This window comes from Annulohypoxylon maeteangense (genome assembly GCF_022496945.1).
Source record: "Annulohypoxylon maeteangense strain CBS 123835 unplaced genomic scaffold GGS22scaffold_2, whole genome shotgun sequence".
NCBI lineage: Eukaryota > Fungi > Ascomycota > Sordariomycetes > Xylariales > Hypoxylaceae > Annulohypoxylon > Annulohypoxylon maeteangense.
The window spans coordinates 380724-403032 of NW_025953249.1; the positions used below are offsets into that span (position 1 = coordinate 380724).

The following is a 22309-nucleotide window of genomic DNA, read 5'->3' on the forward strand; positions in this document are numbered from 1 at the left end:
TTATTATTCCCACGGTTCTTTTCCCGCTTAAGGAAGAAGGAGGGTTAATAGTAATTTGATTCGGTTGAAATAAGAAGTCGCGACCACCACACCTCTCACCTCGAGGAACGTGGACCCAACTTCTCCACTTTACAAACACCATTTGGACCCCATCAGTCCCATCTTCTACTTCTGGGTTTTGGAGCCTCACGAACGACTTTCCGTCCACCTGCTCCATTCAATCCCCAATTCTACCCCAAAAACAACCTTCCCCTCATCACCGTTAAATTTTTTATTATTCACGTCTTCCCGTTCCCGCCTTTGAGGCATCACATCGTCGAGTCTGCCATTGCGCGATAAATCCACTATCCGCACTGGCGTCAACATCTACAACCTCAAGTCGGGTAACAGGCGTGGAGGAATTTATCAGGATCACCGGGTCACCTCTTATCAAACCACTGATTTCCACCAATTGACAAGCAACCAAGAAAAAAAAAGTCTAGCCAACGCGTTCCGTCGCCTTGCCCCTCACACAACCCACATCGCGCGCATCGTCAAACTTCGTTGCATCTGCACAAAAGAAAAAGTTTTTCGCGTCGACTCCCAATTGAGAATCGGACAATAATAAAGACAAGACGGGGCAATTAATACAATTGCAATATTCGGAGACCTAGAATTGTTCAATCAGAGCAATCGTGGCCTCAACTGCAATTGCCACGCAAACAATATTCTCGTAGGATATGGACAGTGGCCCTTCAAACCCATACTCGTCTAACAGCATAGGCACATCAGGGTCATCGTATCCATCACCAGCCGCCATCTCTCCTAACCAACTACAACACGCCGCCTCTCTCCAGCATACTCTGCCGCCTCTGCAGCACAACGCCCAGACTATGCAATCTATTTACGGCAGCCACCCTCACACCCCCAGGACGCCAGGTACTCCTAATACCCCCCAGCCTCCGACTATGAGCCAGTATCCTCCGCCGAACTCGGGCCCGACTCGTGGATCTTACGGTATGATGCCTAATCAGTATCAACAGCCACCGCAGGGCTACCCTACTTCCTCGTCGATGATGCCGCAGACTTCGGTCGCAGCCTCTCATCCCCAACCTATCGCGCCGGCTCCTGCAGCCGCGCGACCTCCAGTCCTCCGCCCAATGCCCGCGGGTGGAGTTATGCCGCAGACTGGGTTGCCTTCCCCATATAGCGGAAGCCCCATGATGCCTCACCAGCAGTCTCTGCTTCAGGACACCGAACAACCTACTCACGTGGTAGGATCTCAAGGGCGACGCGGTATATTGCCTAGTGCTCCCGGTAGACCGGCCGCCCAAACAGGTAGTGGTGCTTCTAAGAATACGGTAATCCCACAGAAGGACGCAGACGGCAAATTCCCTTGCCCCCACTGTACTAAGACTTACCTACACGCGAAGCACCTCAAGCGCCATCTACTCCGACGTAAGTCCCAACGGCCCACTGCGGGTATTCCCTTCCCCACTATGCTAACTTTCTCATGTCTTTAGACACGGGTGACCGCCCTTACATGTGCGTGTTATGCCGTGATACGTTTTCGCGAAGTGATATCCTTAAGCGTCACTTCCAAAAATGCTCGATTCGACGAGGAAACCCGACCGGAGTGAGCCATTTGTCTCATCCTCAAGCACACGTTAAGAAGCAGCAGCAGAATGCGCAAAAAGCTAATGATGGCGACATGGGCCACATGAATGGCATGGCTAACATGCCAGGTGATAATGTCGTACACCCATTCGGTATGGTCCAGATCCAAGATGGTATGGGAAACATGGCCAACGACCAGAACCAGCTTTCTAGATCAAGCAGCATGAGCCGGATGGACGATAACGGCAACCGAGATCGCAGAAGTATGACCGGCGGCTACAACGGCGACGTTTCTAACACGATGTCTTCGAATATCAACCCTCAGTTGGCCAACTTTAACATGCCTCCGGGCCAAAACGGCATGCCTACCATGTATGGAGCTTCGGGCTCAAACCAACAATCTGGCCTTGACTGGTCCCAGATGTTTCAACAGTCTGGTGCGCACCATGCCTACGTCAATCAGTACCCTCCTAATATTGGACAGAATCAGACCGCAATCAAAGCCGAGCCTAACCTCACTTCCGAGAGACCCCACGGCATACCGGGCATGGCCCCGAGCGATATGAACGAACGATCGCTATTCTTTTCGAACTCGGCCGTGCAGCCGTCGACCATCGATCCGTACATCCAGCTCTCTTCTCAAATCCATCTTTTCTTTCACCCTCCCGGCACCGTTGCCTCCAACCAAACCGCCGGCCTTAACGACTTCTTTTCCCCTAACAACATTAGAGATTTTCTTGATTCATACATCCATTTTCATGCCCATTTCCCCTTCTTACACATTCCCACATTTCGCATAATGGAGGCGTACACTGGTCTCATCGCCGCGACCTGCTGTATCGGCGCCTGTTATTCTAACCGCGTTTCGGCTTCTAACGTCCGAGATATAATGAATTTCCTCAAGATAGCTCTCGAACGTGATTGCGATTTATTTGCCACCAATGGGCCCCAGACTTCATTCAAATTTAGCAACGGCAAGGACAAAAAGGATATTGAGCGGTTACAAGCACTTATTCTTATGTCGGCGCTTCTTACTTGGCATGGTACGCCCATCCAGCGCGAAAGTGCTAGGAGACTCTTTCCTCTGGTAGCGGACATTTCGAGAAGATTTGAATTATTACAGGTCAAAAACGATTCGTCTCTATGCAGTGTTTTTCATCAGCCAAAAATTCCTTTGGACGCGTACAATCCTGGACGGTTTGATTGGGGCGCGTGGGTTGAGCAGGAATCGCGTATTCGTTTGATGGATATGGTGTATCTCCTCGATATCGCACGCGGTCTTTATTTCAACTGTGACCCTCAATTTGACAGCTTCGAGATTCGTATACCCTTACCTGCGGATGACGCAGCGTGGGAGGCACAGTCTGCATTGGATTGTGCGCAGGCATTAAGTTTATACGGTCCTGAGTCAGCGAAAGAGAAAAACCCGGATGGGTCGCAGCGCAGCAAGCAGCCTGAGTTGAACTTGACTCTCACCGCGCTGTTTCATCCGTCCTATCAAATTCATCCCGGAAGTACAAACCTCTACGGCAAGTTCATCTTGATTCACGCGATTCTTGCTCAAATCAGAAGCGCTCAGATCTCGGGACGTATTCCTTCATTGGATGGTACTGCGACACCTCTCTCGCAAAACGATTGGATTATTGCGAATGGGTCGGATACAGGGAGTGGGAACGTGAGCACCAATAACAGCGCAGCTGGCACGCCAGTGGCTGGCTTGTCGGCCCAGACGTACAAGACGATATGTACGGCGCTCGATAAGTTCAAATCGTACTGGGACATAGATATGGCGATGCAATTTCGATCTGTTTCTAATCCTCGGCGGTACGGATTTTGCCGTGATGGCATACACTTCTTTTGGCTTGCGAAATGGATGCTCAAGAATACTTCGGTGGCGGATTTGCAAATGGCGCCGGATAATCGTTTCCGGCAGGTCATGCAACTACTCAAATCTGTCAAGGCATGGGTTATGTCGGACGGGGCTTCTAGGGGTGAGGAATTGGGATCGGTATCTGAGATCGACAGCGATTACGGGGTGTCAAACTTGACTGTCGACATGGCGCAACTGTTCAGACCTCTGCCAGCGGTGGTTTCATGTCCCGGCATGCCTGCGGTCAAGACGGAAGTCTAAGGTTAATCTTGGCAATTGTTAATCGACTAAAGACCACTTACACATTACAAAAAGCATACGTGGGGCGTTTCGTTTCTATTTTCCTTTCATCTCATTTTTCATCATTTTTCCCTCTGGCCTCTCAAAAAAGTTTCGATTCTTCTCTGCATCGGATCGGGTTGACGGCGGCAATTTCTCTGCATTTCCGGGTTGGCTCGCAACAAACTACTAGACTGGCTGTGGCGTCTGCATTTAGACTCGATGATTAGATTCCGGCCTACAAACCCCTCATAGGAGGTGATCATGATGTTCACGTCTACGAATACACACACACACTCACACACACTTTACCCGGTCAACAACATTCAGGAGGTGGTCTCGTTTCTTGTGGTACGCATTATTTCATAAAGGAGGAGCATCGAGCAGAGTATGAGGGAAATGGGAGGCAGGTGTCGTTTGTGCATGCTTTTACATCGCGTTATGTCACGTATGAGAGATAGATTCACAGATCAGAACAAATTAGTACATGTTTCACCGTTTTTTTAAACCTAAAATTTGGTGTCGGGTTCCTGTTGAAATTGAGGTTGTAAAATTCGTAATTATTCTATGGTCCTGGATATGGATCTAGTGTTGGGCCAATTATGTAAGTCGTACAACGCCAGCGTTTGCAATATATCCATGGATATGATTTGAAACATGTCTTGAATGAGTTAATATCGAGTTTGATTCGTATATTTGCGAGGCCAACAGTCGCAATAAATCATTACAAATTTTACAATACCGATTTCCCACTCCAAAAATACTGATGGCAATTACACAATTACAACAGGCATTATCCTTTATCTATGTGTTACAATGAGATCAGTCATGCATAAATTTCAAGCCTCTTTTTTTACCCCTCAATAGCTATCTACGAATCCATAAATCATCATTCGATCAATTGACTCAAAAAGAACTTCTCACATTTAAATTTTTTCTCTCCTAAAATGAAGCATTTATGTATTTCACGAACACAGAACATTGAATATAGTATGTGACTAACCAGCCTCAATTGAAGTCAATTGAAAAGTGGACCGACTATAATACCACCACAGACAGATATAAGCAAGCAAGCAACAAGCTTTTTCTGGACCAGGTATAGACAAAGAAGAAAAAGCAAAAATGTGACCTGTCACATGGGAAGTGGACCAACCCCTTCCCACCCCCCGATCACATATACCCAAGGTCCCCCTGGCTATAGTCGCGGGATTCCTGCTGCTTGCTGCTGCTACGACATGGTATGGCAGAGTGTGGCTCGACATGACATACGCCGCATCTGTCGTTCACATCTTGCTTAGCCGCGAGCGGACCACCGCCGAACTTTTCGGGGAGAGGAGAGGGGAGGGGAGGGGAGGAAGAGGGGGAGGAGATTGAGACAGCATGGCATGGCATGGCATGGCATGAACAGAGTCGATTACCTATCGACTCGAATATTCTTTTTTCTATTTTATTTTTGTTTTAATATTTTTAATATTTTTATTTTGTTTCGACTGCCAAGGCTCTTGACAAGACAATAGGGTGGCCAGTGGAGATACATTGGATATAGCAATATCGCACCTCGACCCTCCCCGTTAGGGTCGCGGATTCGCGGTACAAGTAGCTATACATCGACGATATTTCCCCCCCTTGGGTCGATACACGCACAAAGTTCGGTTTCCTCTTGGGCTGCTGCTGGTGCGGACTTGGGTTTAGCGATCTAGCGGCACGATCGTGTCGTCCCCCTTCGGCAGCGACGAAAGGGGTAAGCTCCCGCGCAGGGACAGCAGAGATATCTGGCGACGAGGCGAACCACGATCTTGGCTAACGCATCTGTCATGCCGCGAGCAGGGCGGGGGGACGCCACGTAGCGGGCTCGAGGTACTATCGTTTTATTTTTTCGATAGATATCGGCGGAACGAGCACGGTTCTAGGGTCGTTGCTGTTGTTGTTATTGTTGTTGTCGGGCTTTTTCTGGTTCGGGGTTGAAGGGATGTTGTTTGAACGACGCACTTAGACGCGCCTCGTACCTGGTCCTGCCGCTTGGGCATTGGTTGGACCCTACGCACAAAAGTTGGGTCCCCTACCCAAGCCTGGGTTAGGGGGGTAGGGGGGGCGTCCGAACCAGGCCGTGGAAAGGTACGGTTCGGGGGGCGTATCGACCGTGTTGTTCGTCTCTTGTTGTTGTTGTTGTTGTTGTTTTTTTCGACATACATACATACATCCATCCATACATACTACGCATTACACGTACATGCGTGTTCGAAGAAGGATATCCCGAAACGTGAATATAGAACCGGCCTAAGCGTTGTGACGTGGTTATTTTCTTAGTTTAACTATACATATTCCACCCCCGGGAGAGAGACAAGAAAAAAAGGGCAGATCTGAAACGGGAAGGGCTGGGTATGGCGTGGTTGGTGCGGCGGCAAGCAGATGGGATGGATATGGATCTGTTAGAGGGCCGCCACGTTTTTGTTTTTCGGGATACACGTTCGCCAGTTTTTCCCTTTCTTATGACTTACTTACGCATTATACATATTACATTGTCTACACTTACCTCTTGCTGACACATACTTGCACATATTTCCACGCTACACGCTGTACTTGTCGAGGTACCTACCTACATGTCGACGGTCTCTCGCCGCCCTAGCAGCGAGGATCGAGCGATAAAAACAGAAACGTGAACGTGTATTATTACTCTCGCGGCTTTTCGGATAGGGGGCCCCAGGGGATCGAAGGAGGGGGATCGTTTCGCTGGCATCGTCGTTTAGGCGATGGTCCGTGGGCTAGAACAGCTAGCACGACGAACGAGAGAAGCGCCGATCCGGTTCGAGGTTTGGCCTCTTGCCTACTAGGCATAGTATGGTGGTATGTGTATTGCCGTAGTCTACGTCCTACGTGGCGAGCGGTCGATTAGTAGCCGAGGGCGGAAAAGTTCGTTACTGGGTTCAGGAACCGCGTGATCCCTTACCCTTTCTCTCTACGTACGAGGAAGATCTCCCTATCTAGGCTTTGATTGCCTTCCTACTCAGCTCCTAGCAGCCTAGCTGGGCTTGGGGTAGGACTATGGGATGAGGTGATAGACTAGGCTGTACGACCAGACTACTATACGTACGTATACGTGTGCCGAACTTCCAATGGCACACTATGGGTGATGATGATGGTGATGAGCACTTGGGATGATGGATTAGGCACACGAACTGCTTCGAACTACAACATCAACACCTAACCCTATTTGCCTAACACAGCCAGCCGTTCGTCCTTTTCGAGCAAAAAAAAGATACGCCCCCTAGCCTCCATACTTACCCGACCAAACCCTACCCTAACCTAGGTGGCGAATTCTTTTTTTTTCATCCTCCACACGGGCCAGATTCGAAAGCACGTATGTACGTATATTGTATGTAGTGTAGTGTAGTGTAGTGTGTATGTATGTATACGCAGGGTATAGTCGAGTACAGCGAGTACATACATACACATATACATAACGTATGGAACAGTAGATACATATACATATAAGTTGGTTCAGTCCTGTGGGTTTGGTAGCCATCCGATAGGTTCGTCTACCTACCTATCTAACCTGCCAACTAGCCGGCCAGCCCAGTTTCCGCCAGCGGGTTACCTAGTTACCCAGTGCGTTTCCTAGTTTTTTTTTCTCTTCCTTCCTTCCTAATTTCCTAGTTTCTACTCCTTCATTCCTTATGCCTTCTCCCAGCCTCCTACGTAGCCCACCAAGGCCCCTAGTTCCTAGTTCCTATACTTAGTAGCGGGCGGCGGGTAACAGCAAGATTTACGTACATTGCACTAAGGGACCTAGGCAGGCAGGTCACGCAGGTATAGTGCTGTAGGTGATTTATTCACCGCTTATTGCCACCATTCCCAGAACCGGAACTAGACCTGAAATCGGGATTAATGGGACTGGCGTCCTCGACATTGGCATCGACGGCGGTGATGCTAGGGAAAAACTTGGCCAGCGCGGCCTTGTCCTCCTCGGTAGGCGTGAGGCCGAACTGCTCCTCGACGCGGCCGGACAGACGCAGCCCGGCGAGGCCCCAGGCAAACAGACCCACGCCGACGCATATGCGGGTGCGGCGGGATAGGTTGCGGAAGGCTCTATTTACATTGTTTTTTGTTTATTTTTTGTTTCAATTGTGCGTTTGGTGTGTGAATTAGATAGTGTGTGGTGATGGGGTAACGAAGGTGTAGGTAGGTTATGTTGTGTTATGCGTAACGACGATGAGCATTAAGGAGCATTAGGGAGCATTAGGGAACATTGGGGGGGACATTAGGGGTTAGCGTAGGCGTTAAGATGTCGGTGACGCCCGAGAGGTGAGACGGTGAGACGTGAGTGGTCATATTGGGAGGTTAGGTAAGGTAGGTGATAGGTTAGAATGTAGGTGTGTGTTGTATGATGCAATGTCGAAAAAAATGCAACTAGATGCAACTTACTGTAGCAACGACATGTCCGTTACCGTCTTCCCTTCCCGAAGCTCTTCACCGACAACTTCCCTAGGCAAAAGAGATAACTATATGTCGTGTGCAGAGCGAAAGAGGCGACTTATCGAGACGTGTTTCGATAACGTAAGCTTGGGGAGACGCTTGTGTTGCAGTTTGGCAGACCAAGGCGGTGAAGGCCTTTTTTTTAATTTTTTAATTTTTCCCTTAATTTTCCTCAACTTTTTTTTATTTCCCTTCGTCCTTTTTTTCCAACCCCCCCTGGCTGTACCAACTGTACTGTGTTGTACACCGTAAAACGGAGAATAGGCTATTCTTGGAATCTCACGAAGTTTCCACTGCGGGTAAACTGTCCGAAACGCGGTCAATTGGCGGTCATGCGACTGATTGAGTCTTTTCGATGGTTTCGGGATTTGAGGTGTGCTAGGTATGAGGTGTAATCCTTGAATGGATGGTTGGTTGAACGAAGAAAAAGGAGAACGCGACTCCAATCTCTCCCGTAAGCTTCCTTAGTGATTATACCGTCTACCCGAATAATGCGTAGTGAATTTGCACTTAACCATACTACTTGCTCTTGGCCAAGACAGCGTCATCGTATGCTCAACATCAGCCTCGGTGAGGGCTGTGGATGATAGCAATTCTATTTATGCCTGACTTATGAAGTACCTAGGTATTCATTTCAAAATCCGAATTCCTTTTTTTTAATTGCCTGATGTATTCAACCCCGTGTCATCTTTCGTCTATTTGATTTTTGTACTCATCCAAACCCGTTTGTGTCTAACATAATAGTCCCGAGTCATTCAGATGACTTGATTTACTTCTATTTACTTTGTAATCTAATCGCTTGCTCCGAATTTAGTACGGTACGCCTCGATGTTCTTGATGTTGGCTTCTGAGATGATATCTTGCATGCCGTTGATAATATCGTCTAGCTTCACAATGGAGATGATCGGGATCTGGTACTCCTTTCGCAGCTGACCGATGGCGCTAGTTTTGCCGTCGCCTTCTGGGAGTGTCTCTTGACGATCGAGGGCGACGACAATACCTACGACGGTACCGCCATTGGCTCGGATCATGTCTATGGCTTGACGCTTGGCCGTGCCAGCCGACACCACATCATCAATGATGAGGACTCTCTTGCCCTTGAGAGGCGACCCGACGATGCTACCGCCTTCCCCGTGGTCCTTGGCCTCCTTGCGGTCGAAGCTGTAAGCGACCTTACGATACTTGGCCGGGTCGGTCTTGGCCAGGGCGTAGAAGACCGTGGCGGCTAGCGGGATACCTTTATAGGCAGGTCCGAAGATGACGTCGAAGCCGTCTGCAAGTTCGCTGGTGGCTATGGTTTGAGCATATGCGTCCATGATGGGCACGTGCAGCTCCCCCGTGTAGAAATCACCAGCGTTGAAAAAGTAGGGTGATATTCGCTTCGACTTCAATTCGAAGGCACCGAATCGCAGGGCGCCGCCCTCAACGGCAGCCTTGAGGAAATCTTTCTTATACTCGGGGAGACTCATGGCTGCTGCAGGTATACTGTGGCGTTGGGCTGTACAATATCCCCTGTGTAGTTCCTCTTAGTAAAGTTGTGGTTGTTCGAAGACTAAGTTGAGTATTAGCCACGAGAATGTTTTCAAATGCGTTTCAACCGTTATTAGGTATGTGTAACAACAAGAATATTAGGTTCACGGGATAACCTAATTTCGACTATGAAAGTTAGGTAGGTGCTAGGTATTCATTGATATCCATGGATCTTGAATTGTGCTCATTCCGAACGTTGATGTGTAACATCATGGCGGGGTAAAGGTGAGAGTTCAAATGCGAAACTTGTGATAAACTACTTACAACTTTCAAGTAATTTCAAGCACTATTTGGTTTCAATATCAATATATAGATCTTCAATATAGAATTGGGATTTAAATTTGGTCGGTTAGCTCAACTAATCGCTATATTCATAAGCACCGTCGTCGCGAGTAATTATTCACTTCTAGGCCTCTTCATAAATTTAGAGTTATCTTCGATAAGATAGGATATGATAAGATAATCGATAAGAAATTTTCTTGCCAAGATTTCGCAAGTACCCACTCCACCGTCCCTCCACTCCCGCCATTTTTATCAATTTGATAAAAAAAAGTTCGAGGCAAAATAGTCGAAACCGACGAACTTCAATCAACGTTTCCAACAGTATCGTCGCTTCGCCTGTCGCCCAAAATGAAGACTACTTGGAAGGATATCCCACCGGTCCCTACGTCGCAGGAGTTCCTCGACATTGTTCTATCGAGAACTCAGCGACGATTACCGACACAGATCAGATCAGGATTCAAGATCAGTCGTATTCGAGGTTCGTCTTCACAGACTGTGCGCGCGTCGCTCTGATGCGCTTTAGATACTGATAGATGCTAACCATTTACGACAGGATTCTACACTCGAAAGGTCAAGTTCACTCAAGAGACTTTCTCCGAAAAGTTCGCTCTAATCCTCGAGAGCTTCCCGCGACTACAAGATATTCATCCGTTTCACAAGGATCTTCTTAACACACTTTACGATGCCGACCATTTCCGTATCGCGCTTGGCCATCTTTCCACAGCAAAGCATCTCATTGAAACCATATCTAGAGATTATGTGCGCCTGATCAAATATGCCCAGAGTTTGTTCCAATGCAAGCAGCTCAAGAAAGCCGCCCTCGGTCGTATGGCTACTATCACCAAGCGATTGAAGGATCCTCTAGTATATCTCGACCAAGTTCGCCAACATCTTGGTCGTCTTCCCTCCATTGATCCCACCACACGAACTTTGTTGATCTGCGGATACCCCAATGTTGGAAAATCAAGTTTCTTACGAAGCATCACCCGAGCCGACGTCGATGTCCAGCCGTATGCCTTCACCACCAAGAGTCTATTCGTTGGTCACTTTGACTACAAATATCTCCGCTTCCAGGCCATTGATACGTAAGTTTTTATAATCTCTCCTACCTAGAAATGAGTACGGCTAACATAAGATAGTCCTGGTATCTTAGATCATCCTCTAGAAGAGATGAACACGATCGAAATGCAGTCTATCACAGCCATCGCTCATTTGAGATCCGCTATTCTATACTTCATGGACCTTTCAGAACAGTGCGGCTACTCAGTCGCGGCACAGATGCAACTTTTCAAGAGCATCAGACCCTTATTCTCGAATAAGTTGGTTTTCATCGTCATTAATAAGATCGATATCTTAAGACCCGAGGAGCTGGACGAGAAGACAGGTGGTGAACTTCAATCGTTACTCTCTTCCGGCGATGTAGAACTACTTCAACTATCTTGTAACACACAAGAAGGCGTGCAAGAAGTCAAGAACGCTGCTTGCGAGCGTCTCCTAGCCGATAGAGTTGCCCAGAAGTTGAAGGCAGGCACATCAAGCAGCGGTACTGTCGGTGGCAGATTGGCAGACGTTATGACCAGAATCCACGTCGCTCAACCTATGGGTGGCGTTAAGCAGGAAACCTTCATCCCCGATGCTGTAAAGGACATGAAGAAATATGACAAGGATGACCCCGAACGCCGCAGGTTGGCTCGTGACGTTGAGGCCGAGAATGGTGGTGCTGGTGTATACAACGTTGATTTGAAGGCCGACTACATTCTCGAGAACCCCGAGTGGAAACACGATAGGATACCCGAGATCTTCGATGGCAAGAATGTCTACGACTACATTGATCCCGATATCGAGGCTAAGCTACAAGCGCTCGAGGAAGAGGAAGAGCGCCTTGACGCTGAGGGATACTACGACTCGGATGAAGAGATCGACGATGCGGAAGAAGCAGATATCAGAGTGAAGGCAGAAATAATCCGTGAGAAGCAAGCGCTGATCCGCAACGAGTCGAGAATGAAGAGAATCAAGAACCGCGCAGTCCTACCTCGCAAGGCCCTCAGGAGACCATTATCTCAACTTGAGGACGCGATTGATAAGATGGGTGTTGATACCGAGGACCTACAGCTCAGAGGAAGACAACAGACGGTCACTCGTGGCCGTTCGATGACAAGAAGCCGCCTTGGCACCGAGGACTCAAACGCCATGGACATCGACTCCACCCCGAGAGAGAGACTACGGTCTAAGAGCCGAGCTAGAAGCCAGCCCGCGACGAACAGACGCGAGGATGGTGTAACAGATGAGTTGACGAGGACAAAGGCCGAGAAACAGGCTAAGTTAGGCCAGAGGAAGATGAACCGCATGGCCCGACAGGGTGAGGCTGATCGACACATCGGCGCTTCGAAGCCGAAGCATTTGGTACGTTATCTCCTATTTTACTATCCTTACGTATAGTTCTACGCTAACAGTAATATCATAGTTCTCTGGTAAACGAACCATGGGCAAGACGTCTAGTCGTTAAGATGTGCACACTTGCTTTCTTGCTGCTGTATATGACGCATTCGACGATGAATGGGATATCCGGTTTATGATTTTCGGGTTTCTGGCGTTCAGGCGGGAGGTACGAGAATTAGTTCAATGCTAGATGCTAGAGAGCTTATGCTATGCAACTAGTTCAGATACGGGGATACATAAATCTATTAAGAATCAATCTGGCTTGGGTTTCATGCGTGACTTGGTCATTTTAGGTACATGGTTGTCGCGGTGTTGACGGTAATTAGTAGATATGGTAGGTGCCCCCAAACGCTCATACTCATTACAACCCGACAGGTCTCAATAGCCATACCCTCTCTACTAAAGACCCCATAATCTTAAATAGACCACCAAGATAGATACATGTAGGCGACACTGTTGGGACCACCTAGTACGTAAGAGGTGTTCCATGCGGAAATATATACTAGGAAGATAGGTAGGTACCTATATAGTTGGATGTCTCTGTACATAATGCATCTTAACTACCTACACATAGAGTATACGAACTAAAAAGGGACGTATACTACCGAACTATCAGATCAACACACCTACTTCATTAACTACCTGTACAATGAATAAAGGCCCAGACCAACGATACAGGCAATATCTACATATTGACTTCTTTCTCATATGTATGTAAGCATCTAGATAAAGTAGGTACCCCTACATACCTACTTAATTACATATGTATGCATTGTCGCTGACTACCCAGGTACCTGCTCACCACATATCCCACATACCATGCCGTACCTATCTCGTCATATCGTCCTCACCCCCTTCGGGCTTTCGGGTTAGTATGAACCCCAGATGTGTATAACACAACAGGTCAGCTTGGACGAAAAAGGCATAATATGTACTACCAAAGTAAATACTCAATATCAATGGATAGGATCTAGTTTCTAGGTAGGTACTTCATTGTATTCATTTTCCCACGTAAGTCTAGTAGTGCACATCGCATGTTTTGATATAGTATCTATACCCAGCATCTCCGGAGTACCCCTCTAGGAAACACCCGCTCGCTCCGTCCTCACCGGAGAGCGTCAGCAAGATATCTGACGTGCCTATTTATACAGCCAAGACGCGGGCTACCTTACCCAGGAATATATAGGTATACCAACCTGTCGTATAACCAACTACCTTATAGTATTTACCTACCTACCTACCTACACAAGTAAGCCGGCTTCTAATCGGAGTACAGCTCAAACCCCCAAAAACCATTATAACGAAATCAAGTACCACCACATCCAGCACACAACATTACACACAATCCACGAACAAGCAATAAACAGCGAAAAAAAGAGCCATGAGTGGAAAAAAATTCATACGCTAGGTATCTCGTGTCTCGCAGTATCTAGCAAAGTCTATCTATCTATCATCAGAGGGAAGATCAAGCCACGACATGCCATGCCATGGCATCCGTATTTTTTCATCCACGCCGGCCGTCTTCCAAAACTCTATCTATTCCCGTAATTTTTTGGCTGTGTCTATGTAGGTATGTGTGAAGAAGTCAGAAGTCGTAAAAATCATCGCAAACGCGTTATCATGCATTTTTCCTTATCCCCATCTCCGTCTAATTATCATGATGAACTGAAAGAAATGCCGAGACCTCTTTCCCGGCCGCCCTCTTATGATTGGGTATCTTCATTCGCAAACTATTGCTCACGCGCAGAAGCAAACGCGCAAAGCTAATCTCATATGGTCGTCCGCATGAACTCCAAAATATGCCGTTAGCCGTTAGCCGCGGCCGTTCAAAGCCGCCACGTCACGCTCCTCGCTCATATCGAAATCTCCGTTACGTTTAGTCGTTCTTGTTAACCCATCGGTGAGCTCTTAGCTTCTCCCTCTACTTTGATCTCTGTGGCCGTTTGCCTCCGTAAATGGGTAGCTCGTCGACGCAGACCACCATATCCTGCCAACCTCCACCACCGAACTGGGCTTCGCTTGGTCCCATGTGACGAAAGTCGAATCTCTTGTAAAAGGGGACTAGATACTAAGATCGAATGAGGTTAGCCTACCATGCCTAACAACCTACCCTTCGCCCATACAGGGCGAGAAAGAAAGATAGGGACTTAATTGAACATACGTCTTGACAGATAAGTGAACAGAACCTAGCCGTCTCCGAGCCCTTGAGCTGTTGCAAGTAGGCCAGCATGATCATCTTTCCCAAGTGGCACCCCTGAAACTTAGGGTGAATGGCAAGCGAATGAATGCAGACGGTCTGGCCTGTCTCCTGATGACCTATGGGAAGTGTATGTTGCTTGTTCGTTCGGAAGTCGCGGGGATAATCCATAGACTCGTCTGTCACAACCATTGATTGCGTTCTCGTCGCAACAATATGTGCTACCAGTACACTCTTCGCTCCATCACTCCTCCCCGTCTCGACGGGCTTCGCTACAGGCAGCGTGCTAATCTCGAAGCCCTCGGCGCGGGCCTTGTCAGGGACGATGGTACAGAAGAGCCCGAGGCACAGCTCCGGGCATACGGAGAGGCGATATTCAAACTTCTCCCTCGTGCATCGATGTTTCGGGTCCTCAAATGCCGCTTCCTCCAACGCAACACAGCTCTCGAGATCCGATACGGTTAGTGGTCGAACGTTGGGGTGAAATGGGAGCGGCATGATCTCTTTCAGCCGGCGAAGCTTAGGATCACCATCACCACCCCTGCTATGAAGTTGCGACCGTCGTCCGTAGTTACCAGTTCCTTTTGCTTCTGCCGCATCGGATTCTGGCATGTCCTCCGAATCGTCCACTGCGTTCTCCCGTTCCTCAACTTGAGCACCCTCCTTGTAGCTGTGCAGGTTGCCTCGTGAGAACGTCGACATCAATCCTCCGAGCCCGAGCGTGGGTCTCGTGTGTCTGAACGGGTCATCCGAGTCGGAGTCGGAGTCGGATTCCTCCCGACTTTCATCAACGGGCTTTGCATCCTTTCGGGCAGGTGAATCCGGGGGAGTATGCGACATAGTTATTTCCTTCCTCCCTTCAACCTTCAACACTGTTTTCGCTTCGTTTTGGTACCCGAAACCCTATCTATTTAGGTAGGAACCCTCTGATTGGCTAGATTCGTCTAAGATGGGAAGGTTGTACAAGATCCTGTTTACCAAATGGGTACTTTGGTAAGGTAGCAGTCGAAGGTATTGACGTGATATCGGATGCGTTGGACTCAAGGCGGGGTGCAGATAGATACGTAGATCGGTCCTGATAGAATCGGCCCGCGTTCGCTCAGTTTTTGATCCGAGAAAGCTCGCGCGATAAAAATGCAACTATGTGACCGGGTTAATGATGAAAATCAATAGAATATGGCTTAATGTGTTGGTTGCATGTAAGATACGAGATATGAGATGTGATAGGAGTGCATGTGTTGTGAGAAAGTGAAAGTTGCAAATAAGAAAATTAAATACGGTGATATGAGATGAATGAAGTCAACTGTAACACCAAATTTTGTACGTAAGGTAATTGCAAGGCGGGAATAAGAAAACTTTGAAGGCAAACGTGACCTGAGAGGGGACTTTCCGCAAGCGTGATAAGCAGTTACAAGCTGGAATGTACGAGAAATGAAAGAGGAAAGTGAGGGAATAAAATAGCTTGAATTTGAGAAGGGAAAGCACAGCTATCATCATATGTTTACCCTGCTTGCACCTAGCACAGATAGGCAGTAATTACATGGATGCTCTTACCTTAAAACGTTATACCTAGAGGTAGGTATATGGCAAATGAAGTATAATCAGAAACGAATCGAAGCTCTTTCTTTCTTTTTAATACGTTTCTTTTGCCCGCGTGACTTTCCCCTAAAACTAGTACGGCAAGAGATTGACATATATGTACCCAATCAATTTGTTTACGGGGACGTTTCCCGTTTGTCTCCCTCGCCCTCTCACCATCATATCAATGCCTGTCTAAGTAATCGACACGGGTTTCTGTTGGGGTTCTGTTGCCACCATGTGAACTACCTAGTATGCAGGGAACAAGCCACCTCAACCTATACTGACCTATACCGACCTATACTGTAAAGAAAGACTGTGAATGTGAGACATAATACCGTATTTCTTCGAATATATCATTCGATATCATTCGTGAGTACCAAATGTGTATGGGAAACATGGGGAAAGCATCAATTTGTTCAGAACCAGAGGGTATCATTGCCTATCATCTCTGTGATATCGTACAAACGTAGCCTGCTAGCTACACCATCAATCGTTCGTTCGTGGTATCCCGCCTGCCCATCCTCCCAAACCCATATTGCAGTCTACCTCCCGAACCGTCTCTCCCTCCAATCTGCACCCTATTCTTTCAAATTTGGTTGCGCTCATCTCGATACGGAGTTCGTCCCGTATGCTGTTCGCCTCCGAATGGATGGTAAGGATATGTAGGGTATACGATGGATGCCTCCAAATCAAAATCAAGTCCTATAAAACCAACGCCGCTTGATCGAGCGAAAAATAGAAGCGCATCAACTCTGGTATTTTTCTGCCCGAAAGTGTGTATCAAATTTTCTGTGTGCTTTTCTGTGGTATCATCCGACGGCGTCCTCCCGCTCCAATCTGCAACGCCGTATTCCGTCTTGCGCAGCTCGTGGTATCATGTCCAGATGTACTCGTGGATATAAAGCGTCAAATAGAATCATCTGCAGCCGTCGCCTGGCTGCGTCGCAAGGCGGAATAAAATGAAGAAAAACAAAAGCAAGCAATCAAGCGAGCAAACAAACAATAGACTTTGGAACCATAATAAGGAATAGAGAGAAGAGAGAGGAAACTATAAAGCAAATAGAAAAATAAATATGAAACGCAGAGCCGACCGATGCATGATCATAGGATCGGGGTATTTTTACGCCAGGGTATATCCAGCCGGGGGGTATTGCTTGCACGTAGAGCATCTAAAAGACGGAATCTAACGGTATGGTCCAATTGGACCGGGGTATCCTGAATTCGTAGAATGAGAAGTTGACGGTCGGCCACTATCGCCAGACGCACGCGTGCCGTGGCGTGGTGTGATTTCGCCGCCGTGGGGGATCGTGTTGGGCGTTAGTTTGTTGTCGAACCCGTTACTGAAGTGACGAGTTGACCAAGGGTGGTTGTCATCATCTGGAAGATTGACGCCGCTATCATTCCAGGGGTTTCGGTCAGCGTTAAAGCTGCGAGTCGAATCTATAGAGATAAGAGACGACTTAGACACATTGTTTGAACCTTTAAAGAATGTGTTCATCGAGTGGGAGCTGTTCTTTCTGCGATCGAGAGAAGACAGCAGCTGAGACGGCTTTCGGAGCTTGTCAAAAATGGTGGTGGTTCGCTGCTGCGCCATGTCCTCACCAAACACTGGCTTGGTAGGCGAATCTGTTCCTACTGGAGTAGGAGCATGTTGGAGCAGTTTGGAATCGAAGTACTGTAGCGAATCTTCAAATGAGTCCGACTTGGGACGGGGGATGGCACCCTTAACGATGGTGGCATCAACGCTTGCGGCTGCAAACTGCTCCATGAGGAAGTCGATAGCATCACGAAGACCGCCAGTATTGTTGCGAGTGAGCCTCCACAATAGAGTCATGGTTCGTTCTCCATCATCGGTTTTCTCTTCCGCGTTCTCATGAACTTCAAGGGTTACCTCATGTTGGTTCTTCAGCTTGGACACGAGCTCGTTGACAAATTCGGGAGACTCGAGAAATTTGACCAAGGCTGGAGTGCGAGTGAGGACCAATTCGTGGGTTTCAGGGACCATACCCTTTAAATCAATGTTAATATTAGGTTTTTATAGGTTGTAAGGATCTGTTGGGCTTACCAAGAATTCATCAGCGCATAGAGGCACCTGCCATTCTGGTCCAGTAACGGTCACTTCATCGCTGGCTTGCTCAGTACTGGGGAAGACAATCTTGCAGTTCCACTTCTTCTCAAGCTCCTCGAGCTCCTGTAGACGGGAAATGAGTTGTCTATGGTAGAGGCGGTCGACGTGCACGATTTGTGAAGTAAATTCAGAGTGCTATCGATGTTCATTAGACTCCTGGTCCTTGCAAGTGAGGTATAGGATATAACTTACGGCTCTATCCACCATGTCCAGAATCTCGGTCTTTACTAACTCAAGATTCTGGGCATTTCGAGCTGGGGTTCGACAGATGACGTTGTCAACCTTGACATCATCATCTTCACGACCCATGCCGCCTAACGCACCTGTTAATAAGCCTCGAGCCCCGAAACTCCTTACGGCGGGATTCTTACCACGATCCATGGCGTTCGAGAACTTAACGAAGACGGAATGCTTCTTCATGATACGCTGGATGTGTTGACCACCGATGCCAATAATCCGCTTGTGATACTGGTCGGGAACATGGAAAGAAATAGAGGCAGGCATCTCCTGCTCAACCAATGTCATTCCCTGTTTCATAGAATCGTAAGACGGCGCAATCACGTCGATATCAAAATTGTATTCTCTGAAGCTGTCGAATATGATTTGAACATTGCCTGTATCACATTAGCTCGACTAAACATATTTATTCCATGCTGGTATGACCTACTCTGCGTCATGATCTTGTTGATCTTGCCATTTTTCTTGCCCGACACAAACTCCTTGTGTTCATTGGCGAGTTCAATCTTGACCCGAATTTGATGTTGAGTCTGGTTTACAAACTTAATCTGCGAAAGCACGCCCAAAGCCTGCTTCACGGCGTCATCGGAGCCATTAATTGTAAATGTCATCTTGTCGAAGGAGATGTCCGCATCGGAATTGGCACAAATATCGCAGAGCATGCTGCGAATCTCTTCGGGACCAGGCAGTTGAGATACGCCAGTTTGCTGGATCCACCAAGACGCAAAGTAGAATTGGCCGGCCTAAAATATCAGTTAGCATATACCAAATCGATATGATATCTGGAGACATACGAGTGACATGATTTCCTTCATAGTTCGCTCAATGTGGAGTCCCTCAACACCTTGAACCCTAATCATGTTACGCTGAGAGGCCAGCGGCGGGAACATGATGTAAGTGCCGTTCGTCTCCATGATCTTGCGGACTTTGTCCATTCGCCCAAGCAAGATACTGTCTATCTTCGGGGCCGAAACTACGGAATCCTTGATGAAAAGCTTTGTCCTATTGACCAACTCATGGATCTTGCGCTTAGCCAATTCTATGCCCTGGGGATTCTCGCCAGTGATAAATATCTCTTCAGGGTTTCGCCGATTCGCATTCGGTGGGCAATATCGGTGCAATTGAGCAAATGGAGGGAAGTAGATGGCCGTGTTCGTTATCGACTCAATCAACTTGATGTTTTTTCGTGAACGGCCACAAACGATCGGGTGCAACGTGGTCTCGAAGCGCATCATATCGAACTCGCGTTTGAGCTACAATAGGCATTAGCATCGTCTTTACTTACTGGTAATAAAAACTCAAGATTTAGAATGTATACCAATTTATCAATGAAGATGAGAACCTGGGTCTTGGCATGTTCAGTAGACTCGCTATCCCCATAGATGGCAACTCTCCATCTTTGATCCCGGATGACTTCTACGTCGCCATTGAGGCCGTCGACCGTGGGCGTGAGCTTTGGGCCCAGAATGAAAATATCTACCCCGCAAAATACAGCAAAGGCGTCTAGAGTATTGGTGACATTCTTCTGTAATGCGCCGGCTTGGGCGTCGACAATCAATCCGTAGTTCACGTCGACGGTAGTGCACCTCTACAACATCTGGTTTAGCCATCCCTTTCTTTGTTATATTGTTAAAGGAGGGCTATAATATGCATACCAACGCTAAAGGAGTATCGCTCAATATAGTTTCACGGCTCTTGTGAACGAGTTCTGGCGAACCGGAAAGACACACTGTTGTGACTTGGGACTTGCAGTTCTTTGGCACACTCGAGATTACATGAGCCTCGATTGGTAAAGGACCTTTCGTAAGCTCCCTGCATAGATTCTGCAAATTGGCCAAATTCTGGGCATGAACTGGCAATTCATAGACAGGGACATCATCGGGGGCGTCTCCCGGATGCGTCCACTTGAATACAGCCTCACCAGTCGCATGTAATATTTCCTCCGTATTGGGACCGGCCAGATCGGACGCGAACGGGACGTTGAAGGCGAAGTGGATGGTGGTATCGGCGGCAGGCGAGGGACTTAACGAAGCTCCCGGAGCTCCGGCTTTCTGATGGGGATTTATGGCGGTCATGTTCATATTCGGTCTCGACGACATGCCGAAGTTTGGACTCATCCTCTCGGGCCAGTGACGCATATTGGCGAGCTTTTGCATGGTGAAACCTGGGGCAGGGGGGATGAAGGGGTCTGGAGAATGGAGGAGTAAGTGGTATGATGAGGAGAGGGAGAAAATGGGGTATCTCGATGTGGAAGTAAAAAGAAGGAAGGAATAAGAGAAAATAACTAAATTAAGAAAAAAAAAGGAAAAAAAGAACAAGGAAGAGGAGAAAACCGAAGGTATCGTTTGGTGGTTTTCTCTCTACCTTTCTATCTTTCTCTCTCTCTCCTCTCTTCTCTCTTCTCGTAAAAAAAAAGAGATTGTAAAACCTCTACTACTGTTAGTGGGGAGGTTAGAGAGAATGAATGGTGAGGAGAAGTGGAATTGACGGGATGGATGGACGGATGGTTTTTTGGGACTTGGGACTGGGAACAGGACTGGGAACGTGAGATGTGGTGGACTGGAAGAATCGATGGAACGAGCCAAAAGCCCGAAGTGTCGGGTGTATCGAAAGCTGTGCTGTGCTTGCCAGTTGCTGCTGCAGTCAGCATAATATGTACTGTAAGCTGGTTGGTTTTCAACGAATGAGCTCGCTAGATTGTAGGGGAACTTGGGTAAGGAAAAGCCCTGGGATGGCACATGGCACAGGTTAGAAGCCCTTGAAAAGCCTTGAAAGCCCTGAACAGTGCGCGAGTTACCACCTAATACGTAGTACGTATCTACCTCTTACAAGGTATGGATGTACCCGGTAGGCTGTTAATAGCCCTAGAAGTACTTGCACAGGTATATCTTCAGAGGTAATTGATGCAATGCTAAAGCAACCTTGAATGCTTTGTGTGGGCTTAGCGCGGTTGGTCGATGGTCCAAACTCATTCTACTCATCGCTCATTCCCTCATTCCAGTCTCTTTCCAGTTCGTCAAGTCGTAGTGGGGGCGCCGGATACTGGATCCAGCTCCACTTAAGAGCCCTTGTTGCAGGCTTGCAGGCTTGCGGGCTTGCAGCTGCTGCGAATAAACCGTAGCGGTCGCTAGCACGAATTCTATCATACACTACCGACCTTGATACCTTGGTATACCTTGGTACTAGGTATCGTAACACCTGATATAGTATGTACCTCGTGATTATCATCGGCTTGGTACTTGCAGGAGCAAACGCACAAGAATTTGCTAACAATTTTGAGTTGGACCTAACAGTTGAACCCTAGAGTCTACATGAATAAGATGGACGATCATGTAGAGCGTAGGTACACGGTATCGAAAAGGTAGAGGTGATTTCTTTTCTCTCGTCATCATTAGCTGTGAGATTTTACCAACCGCCCTCCTTACCTATTGCCTATTGTCTGCCAGCCAGCCTACCAGGTAAAAGCCAGACCCGTACACATGTGAGCACTCCAGGAAAGATAAGGTAGAAGATAACCTATATTTAACGGTTCTAACTTAATTATTACCAGTCGATATAGATACCAGGTATAGCAAATATGTATAAATATACTGTATATAGTAAATAATATATAGAAATTGAATCTTGCCTTGGCTCTTGGCCCTTGTTCGGGCTTCATGCTAAGATCTCTTTTTCCTCAACCTGGAAGTTTAATGTA

The 22309-nt window shown here is 47.6% G+C and overlaps 6 protein-coding genes across 6 annotated transcripts; 2 read left to right on the forward strand and 4 right to left on the reverse strand.

The window, feature by feature from the left end:
- Positions 1–947: 947 nt before the first annotated feature.
- Positions 948–3727, forward strand: GGS22DRAFT_177508 (uncharacterized protein; the record flags this gene model as incomplete). The annotated part of the gene is made up of 2 exons (XM_047963521.1): positions 948–1437; positions 1503–3727. 2 exons carry the CDS (start codon positions 948–950, stop codon positions 3725–3727), a joined length of 2715 nt encoding a protein of 904 aa, XP_047822482.1.
- A 3696-nt stretch (positions 3728–7423) lies between these two features.
- GGS22DRAFT_61687 (uncharacterized protein) lies at positions 7424–8739 on the reverse strand. The gene is made up of 3 exons (XM_047967562.1): positions 8168–8739; positions 7517–7831; positions 7424–7465 (listed from the first exon to the last, which is right to left on the reverse strand). Exons 1-2 carry the CDS (start codon positions 8179–8181, stop codon positions 7576–7578), a joined length of 270 nt encoding a protein of 89 aa, XP_047822483.1. The 5' UTR covers positions 8182–8739; the 3' UTR covers positions 7424–7465; positions 7517–7575.
- On the reverse strand, positions 8740–10150 carry GGS22DRAFT_61686 (orotate phosphoribosyltransferase). The gene is made up of 2 exons (XM_047967561.1): positions 10013–10150; positions 8740–9770 (listed from the first exon to the last, which is right to left on the reverse strand). The coding sequence occupies exon 2, from the start codon at positions 9685–9687 to the stop codon at positions 9010–9012; it is 678 nt and encodes a 225-aa protein (XP_047822484.1). The 5' UTR covers positions 9688–9770; positions 10013–10150; the 3' UTR covers positions 8740–9009.
- A 143-nt stretch (positions 10151–10293) lies between these two features.
- GGS22DRAFT_61701 (nucleolar GTP-binding protein) lies at positions 10294–12727 on the forward strand. The gene is made up of 4 exons (XM_047967564.1): positions 10294–10508; positions 10584–11115; positions 11170–12433; positions 12495–12727. The coding sequence occupies exons 1-4, from the start codon at positions 10379–10381 to the stop codon at positions 12534–12536; spliced, it is 1968 nt and encodes a 655-aa protein (XP_047822485.1). The 5' UTR covers positions 10294–10378; the 3' UTR covers positions 12537–12727.
- A 1586-nt stretch (positions 12728–14313) lies between these two features.
- GGS22DRAFT_61717 (acyl-CoA N-acyltransferase) lies at positions 14314–15676 on the reverse strand. Its single transcript, XM_047967565.1, has 2 exons — positions 14631–15676; positions 14314–14537 (listed from the first exon to the last, which is right to left on the reverse strand). The coding sequence occupies exons 1-2, from the start codon at positions 15504–15506 to the stop codon at positions 14391–14393; spliced, it is 1023 nt and encodes a 340-aa protein (XP_047822486.1). The 5' UTR covers positions 15507–15676; the 3' UTR covers positions 14314–14390.
- A 1613-nt stretch (positions 15677–17289) lies between these two features.
- Positions 17290–20874, reverse strand: GGS22DRAFT_61746 (uncharacterized protein). Its single transcript, XM_047967566.1, has 8 exons — positions 20268–20874; positions 19931–20200; positions 19407–19865; positions 19043–19355; positions 18747–18989; positions 18568–18689; positions 18313–18510; positions 17290–18255 (listed from the first exon to the last, which is right to left on the reverse strand). The coding sequence occupies exons 1-8, from the start codon at positions 20766–20768 to the stop codon at positions 17431–17433; spliced, it is 2931 nt and encodes a 976-aa protein (XP_047822487.1). The 5' UTR covers positions 20769–20874; the 3' UTR covers positions 17290–17430.
- Between the last annotated feature and the right edge of the window lie 1435 nt (positions 20875–22309).